Source organism: Podarcis tiliguerta (assembly GCF_965153285.1).
Source record: "Podarcis tiliguerta genome assembly, chromosome: 8".
NCBI lineage: Eukaryota > Metazoa > Chordata > Lepidosauria > Squamata > Lacertidae > Podarcis > Podarcis tiliguerta.
The window spans coordinates 58,303,201-58,310,095 of NC_139541.1; the positions used below are offsets into that span (position 1 = coordinate 58,303,201).

The 6,895-nt window shown below is 43.9% G+C and overlaps 1 protein-coding gene across 1 annotated transcript; it reads left to right on the forward strand.

Moving 5' to 3' along the window:
- Positions 1-1,952: 1,952 nt before the first annotated feature.
- LOC310684087 (gap junction beta-4 protein-like) lies at positions 1,953-5,324 on the forward strand (the record flags this gene model as incomplete). The annotated part of the gene is made up of 2 exons (XM_083454550.1): positions 1,953-2,103; positions 4,566-5,324. The coding sequence occupies exon 2, from the start codon at positions 4,596-4,598 to the stop codon at positions 5,322-5,324; it is 729 nt and encodes a 242-aa protein (XP_083310676.1). The 5' UTR covers positions 1,953-2,103; positions 4,566-4,595.
- Between the last annotated feature and the right edge of the window lie 1,571 nt (positions 5,325-6,895).

Here is a 6,895-nt window from a genome sequence, read left to right on the forward strand (position 1 = left end):
GAGCAGCAGAAATCCAAGAATCAAATAAGAATTACATGTGAGGAGCAAAAGAAAGGAAGATTGAAAATTCCAAATTTCAATCCACACAGCTAATTATATTTTATAAACACAAGTTATAATATTCTGTGCTATAAGCAAGTTATTAAAATTATCTACTATCAAATCTGCGAAACGTCTGTGAGCCCTTCAAAAGATTATTGAGTCCAAGCCCTTCTTGATTAATATCAGTCCTTGACAATTTAAACACAAAGGGGATAAATGGCTTTGGAACCTGGAAAATGCATCATCAGTGTGAGAGAAGGAGAACAGATGAAAAGCAAGTATATATTCCAAACTGGAAAATATAACTCTACTCTTAAAAATAAATAAATGCTGGTGTTCAAAATTTTGGATTTTTTGACACAGGTATCCATATCCAAATGTGAGTGAGAATTCAAAATAAAATCAGTTTAATTTTAAGTCATTGCCTTCTTTCCTATCTTTCCTTATTTTATTATTATTATTATTACTACTACTACTACTACTACTATTATTATTATTTGCTTCACACTGATTTGTCCTTCCGTTATTACATTATTTCTATAAATGCTGGTTGGGAGTGAAATGCTGGTTTCTCCCTGCATGTCCCCCATGTCGCATCTTATCTCCTGATGCTGTACTTTGTAATAAAAGGGTGGAGAACCTTTTCCAGTCTGGGGGCCACATTCCCATCTTGGTCACCTTTCGAGGGCCACATCCCAATGGTGGGTGGGGCCAGACACAAAAGTGGGCAGGAACCAAAAAACGTATTTTTTTTTAAAAAAAGATAGAAATATTCAAAGTTTTTTTTAATAATATAGAATAATATAAATATACAATGGTGTTCTAAATGTAAAGAAATGTTACCATTGTACAGTAGGCTAGTTTCTATGTACAGGCTCACATACCAATCTCTGTCCTCCATCCAGACATGAAAGAGGCATTAAGAAGAGTTCAAGGACATATTCCAACCAGGCAAAAAACACCCGAGGTGTGAAGCAAAGTCACAGAGGGGTGGGGTTTGGGGAGTTTTGTGAGGCATGGAGGGCCGCATTTGACCCACAAGTCTGAGGTTCCCCATCCATGCTGCAGTACACCTGTGGTTTCTGAATGCTGATCACACAACAAGGTAGCATAAGCTAGAGCACAAGGGAGTCCAAGTGGGGGAAGGTTTGTAAAGACAGAACGAAAGAAAATGCTCGATAAAATGCAAATAACAAGTCCCACGGGATAGTTTATGTATGCATTGCATTTCAATCACACATTCGTTCTGTGATGGAACTCACACGTGGGGTCCCCAGGTAGTCTCTCCTGCAGGTACGGGCAAGACCCAGGTGGGCTTTGATGCAGCAAGACAACTGCATCATGCATCGTCCCCTTGTGTGCTGAAAGTAAGTCTCTGGTTCAAGGCCACCATCCTTCTTTCTCCAAAGCCAGCAATCAAAGATGGGGACCAGTGGCTAACCCGATCCAAAACGCCCACCCACCCCACTCACACATGAAAACAAGACCACCACAACCAACCACAAATGAACAACCACACCCTAGGCCAACCCCAACCTCTCTCACCACCAAAGGAACACAAGTGAACAGCAAAGAACCTGCACAAGCAACACTGACACCAAACCCTACATATAGTAAGTAAAATAGAATCATCATCACCCCACCCCACCCCACCCTTCCCCACCCCCACCTCTTTCCCCCTTTTCTTCCTAATGTCTCAAAAAATGAAAGTGATTTATAAAAATGTTACATGGGGGAAAAAACAAGAGAGAGACATTCCACATACTTTTGTAAATCAAGAAAATCTTTAATAAAAATACATTTTAAAAAAAGAAAAGATGGGGACCAGCATTTCCTCACTAAAGCTTGAACCTGGGCCATCCCCCCTTGTCAGTTTAATTTGTTTTCTCTGGTTTGTGAACCATGAGCATTACAATGGGTCATTGAGCCCACTGGCAGGAGCCAGAGGCACACCCAATGTCAAGACGCCCTGCCGCCCCGTCATCAAAGTCAGAGGAGACTTGGGGACAGTCACGTTCGTAGGGAAAGTGATCCGGAGTCAGCAAAATGTTCTGCCTTCAGGTAAGAGTCGGGTTTCTTCTAGGGCTCTTCCTTCTCTGTGCTAAGCACTTTTTGAATTTTGCTGCAGGGTAACCTAAGAATGCCTATGGAGCGCTTAATTTTGCAGATCAGCGGGAACATGCATTTTAAAACAGGGATTTTGGCAATAAATAAGTATATCCTGTTGGAGTGGGGAGTGCTCCCTGCTCCAAATTGCAGCAGCTCCATCTCTTTCTTCTCCCACTCATTTCTCCATATTGCCCCCCCCCCACACCACACAACTGTCAATCAGCATTGCATGGTCACTGAGCATGCCCAGTCCTCATTTTGCTGTTTTAGTCCCACCTCCCCATCAAGAATGTGTTTTTCTCCCTTTTTTAAATTTAGGGGTTCCCTGAGCCTGCTCCTACCTTCTCCCTTATGTGTGAAATGAGCTTCCTTTGGCTACATAAGGACCAGCGCTTGTGGGCTTTTATTGGGGCATCTATCTGGCCACCTTGAGAACAGAATGCAGAACTAGATGGGTTCCCTTTGGGAAAACTCTGTTTTAATTGTTGGTTCTGAACGTCTTTTGATGTATTTTAATTCTTGTTTTTAACTGGTTGTTTTTATCACTTTGCATTTTACAATGTTGTTTTTAAATGTTGTAAGCCATCTTGAATCCCAGCTTAGGAAAAGGCGGAATAGAAACACACTAAATAATAATAATCTGACAGACAGACTCTTCTCAGCCCCGGAAGTTCTTCCTTCTTGTTTTGTAGTTCCCTGTTGCACATAAAGATCATTTTATTGATAATGAAGAGGGTGTGCCTCATTCTCCCAGCAGATCAGAGGTCCAGTTGCTCTCAGTTTTCCACAGCAGAGGGGATTAGGGCAAAATAGTAGCTTCTGACCCCACTTTGTTCCAGTTGCCTTGTTCCACCCCTTCAGGGTAATGCAGCTGGTGGGTCAGTATAATCAACCCTGCTATCCACCTGTCTATGTACAAAGTGGAAAGGAAGGTGTTTCCTTCTGTTTTCCTCATGAGATTCTTTTTCGCACCCAAACTGTGACTGTCATGCTAGATCAAGTTGCCTGGGTGCATCTTTCTACTGCGCCTGGAGGCAACACTCCAGGTGAGTCATGCTCTTATTTTCCCAGGAAGATACACCCAATTTGTTAAACACATGCGTTTGCAGGTTGTGCAAAGACCTGGAGGGGCTAAGTGAGCTAAACAAACTGGGACAAGCAGCAGCTCACTTAGGAGGAACTGACCCTTTTAAAGATGGATAAGAACAGTAATTGCTTTAGTGACCACTACTTGTTTTGCAAAGGCCAAATTGCCAAAGGATACCTCTGGTCCACCAGGTATTTGGACCTAGAACATATTTGGACCTAGTAGCAGTGAACCTCCAACCCACGGACCCCATTTGACCCACCAGACCATTTTGGCTTAGGCACACCCACCTGCCTTATGCCTGATGTAAGATATATGGGGCAGGTAGGAGCTTTCAAAGATATGATGTCAAGAGGGGGACACATGAAGATGTGGCTGAGCCCAAAGCAGTCTTGCACCTGCAGTTCCTGAGGAACAGCTGCACAAGGCCTGCAAAGCACGGTGCATGGGGCTTTCCAAGATCGCTGGGACTGGCAAAGCATGATGCCTTTGGCCACACAGGTTGATTTCAAACGCCATAGGCAAAAACAGGCTGTCTGATTCTGTGTTGCTATCAGGTGATTGGCTGGTGCGTGGAAGATAAGGACTATCCAGTTACCAATCCTAGCCTAGATGAAAGCCCAGGGGCAGCAGCATCACCCAGGCATGACCCTATGAACTTAGGAAGCTGCCTCGATATAAGACAGAACCATTGGTTTATCTAGCTCAATATTTTCTGCACTGACTGGCAGCAGCTCTCCAGGGTTCCAGGCAAGCCTTTTTCCCACCCTCACCTGGAGATGCCAGGGATTGAGCTGTCCACTATTACATGCAGAAGCTGCCCCGATATAAGTCAGAACCATTAGTCTCCACTATTATAACAGTGTCCCCCAAAGTAGCCCTCATCCAGTCCATCCCCAAGGCCAGTCACCTGTCTATCACATCCACTGCCACACCTGCCAGTGTAAAGAAGAAACGGGGTTGCATGCCATCTGCATATTGATGACAATGAATTCCAAATCCCCAGATGACCCCGCTCAGCATGTACATGTTAAACACAATGGGAATAAAACTGAACCATGTGGCACCTGACATTGGAGGGGGAAGAGTAGCATCTCCCCCCCCCCAGCACCACTTTCTGAAGACAGCGATGCAAGCAGTACCAGAACCACTTCTAGCTCAGGTTACCCCATCTTGGTTAGCTAGTTTGCTAGTTACAGAATTAACCCTTAAGTTACAAACAGGGTGATCTCTGCTGTTGCACGTCCAACACATACATGGTGCGAGCTTGCAGGGCTTCAATCAAGGCCATCCCGCTCATTCCTGTTTCATTTATTTCCTTTTCCAGCTCTTGTCGCCCTAGCCTCAAGTTGAGAAAATGAACTGGGCTTCATTCCAAGAACTTGTGAGTGGTGTGAACAAGTATTCCACAGGTCTGGGGCGTGTGTGGCTCACGGTGGTCTTCATCTTCCGTTTCCTTGTCTACTCAGTGGCAGCTGAGAATGTCTGGTCCGATGACCAGCAGGACTTCATGTGCAACACACGTCAGCCTGGCTGCACCAATGTCTGCTATAACCAGTCCTTTCCCATCTCTCACATACGTTTCTGGGCCTTCCAGCTTATCCTGGTGACATGCCCTTCTCTTTTCGTCCTCATGCATGTGGCCTATCAGGAAAGCAAGGGGCAGAAGTGCCTGGAAGGGGCAAGAGAACGCTTCCATCCACAGTACCCCAACCCTGGGAAGAAGTGTGGAGGCCTGTGGTGGACCTACCTACTCAGCCTCCTCGCCAAGGCAACTGTGGATCTCACCTTCCTCTACATCTTCCACTGCCTATATCCCAACTTTGATCTTCCAAGGGTGGTGAAGTGTGCTGTGGTTCCCTGTCCCAATGTGGTTGACTGTTTCATTGCTCGGCCTACAGAGAAGAAGCTCTTCACTTATTTCATGGTAGCCACTGCCATGCTATGTGTCATTCTCAACCTCTGTGAGATGGCCTACCTTGTAAGCAAGAGTTGCAAGAAGCCTGCAGCATCAGCAAACCTGAGACAGAAGCTCACATTACATTTCAATAACACAGGAAAACCACTCCCATTAACAAGTCAATGAGACTAATTGGATCTGTATCAAGAGTGGGGAATCCTCACGGCTGGATTAAGTCATTTAGAGGCTCTAAGCACTGAAAATATTATGGTGTGCAGGGGTCTCCCCCTCGTACTTCAAAATAAAGTCTTATTTTTCAAAACTAAGACAGCTTCTTTCTAGATTTTTCTAACTGCAAAAATTCTGGAAAATTTTACAGACGCTGACTCCACAAAGTATGTCCGCTTCTGTACACAGCAGGGAAAATGAATCATGTCCGTCCTGATACATATGTTGTTGTCTCAGATGTTTTTTATTCTTCTCAGCTCAGAAAAAGAGCATTTTGCCAAGCAGCTGGCAATAATCAAAGTTAGAAAAATGCATCGGGTGATATCTACATTTGGAAATACACATTGTACTCCACCTTTCATGAAGCTCAGTGTGACTGAATTTCATTTTTCTTGTTTCATTAAACTTTGCACATGTAGAACAGTGGAACTGCCTTAGTTCTCCCCAGAGATTCCTGTTCAAGCCAACAGGGTATGTATGAGTCAACTAGCTTTTGGGAACCTTGGGATTTTTCTCATCAGATATCATGTAGAAAAGAAAATCAGGCTTGTGCTTTTTAGTGTACTTCACCTCTCCTCTTCATATTAGCCACAAGTGTATCAATTATAGCAGAGTAAGCAAATAGTGAAATCTGTCTCTTGGTGTGCTGCCATCAACTGCTTATTTCTTTCCTGGTTCTCTTGTGGGCTTCTTTGTAGTCGACATCAGGCAAGATACATTTTGATGTTTTCAAATCTTTTGAAATCATTCTTCAAAGTGTGTAAGTGGTCGCTAATGATTGACAGATGTCTGCACATATTTTCATAACCATCTTTTTTCCTTGGAGAGCTTGGCTTGTGCAGTGAGAGCGTGGTAAAATTTCACATGGTCATCATGAATACAAACATGAGTTCTTGCATGTGCCTCTGCATGTGCCTCCCAGCAAGTATTGGGAAGATATTTCGAAACATGATCATTGCCCAGATATTTTTACAGGCTACCCATCAGCGTGTTGAAGCAGAGAAAAAATGTATAAAGTAACTGGACTGTTGAGGAAACAAATTGCTGCCATCAGACAACTAAGAAAGTGTACAGCACATAGTATGACACCCCTGGTTTAGATGGGGATAAGTAATTAAAAGAGAACAGAAACATGGGGAGGAAGAGTGTGTAGTGAAGCCAAAAAAAGCCCAACAACTTTTCTGTCCAGATTTCCACTGCTTGAAATATGGCACCCCTAGGTAGAAGCTGGCTTTATGTACAAAAGCAAACTTTTCATTCACCACTCCACCTCTTTTTGCTTCTGGCTCTGCCCACCATTGTCACGTGGTCCTTGGAAGGTAACGTGACCAGGCTGAATAGGGTTCCCCAACCCCTGATTTAAATTTATAAAGCTCCAAGCTCAGATGAACTGGTAAAGAAGGCAAGCATAAAATATTGGCTTGCATTCTGAAGGAGCAGAAATGACTTAACCTCAAGTTAAGTACTTAATTCGTTCCGGAGGTCCGTTCTTAACCTGAAACTGTTCTTAACCTGAAGCACCACTTTAG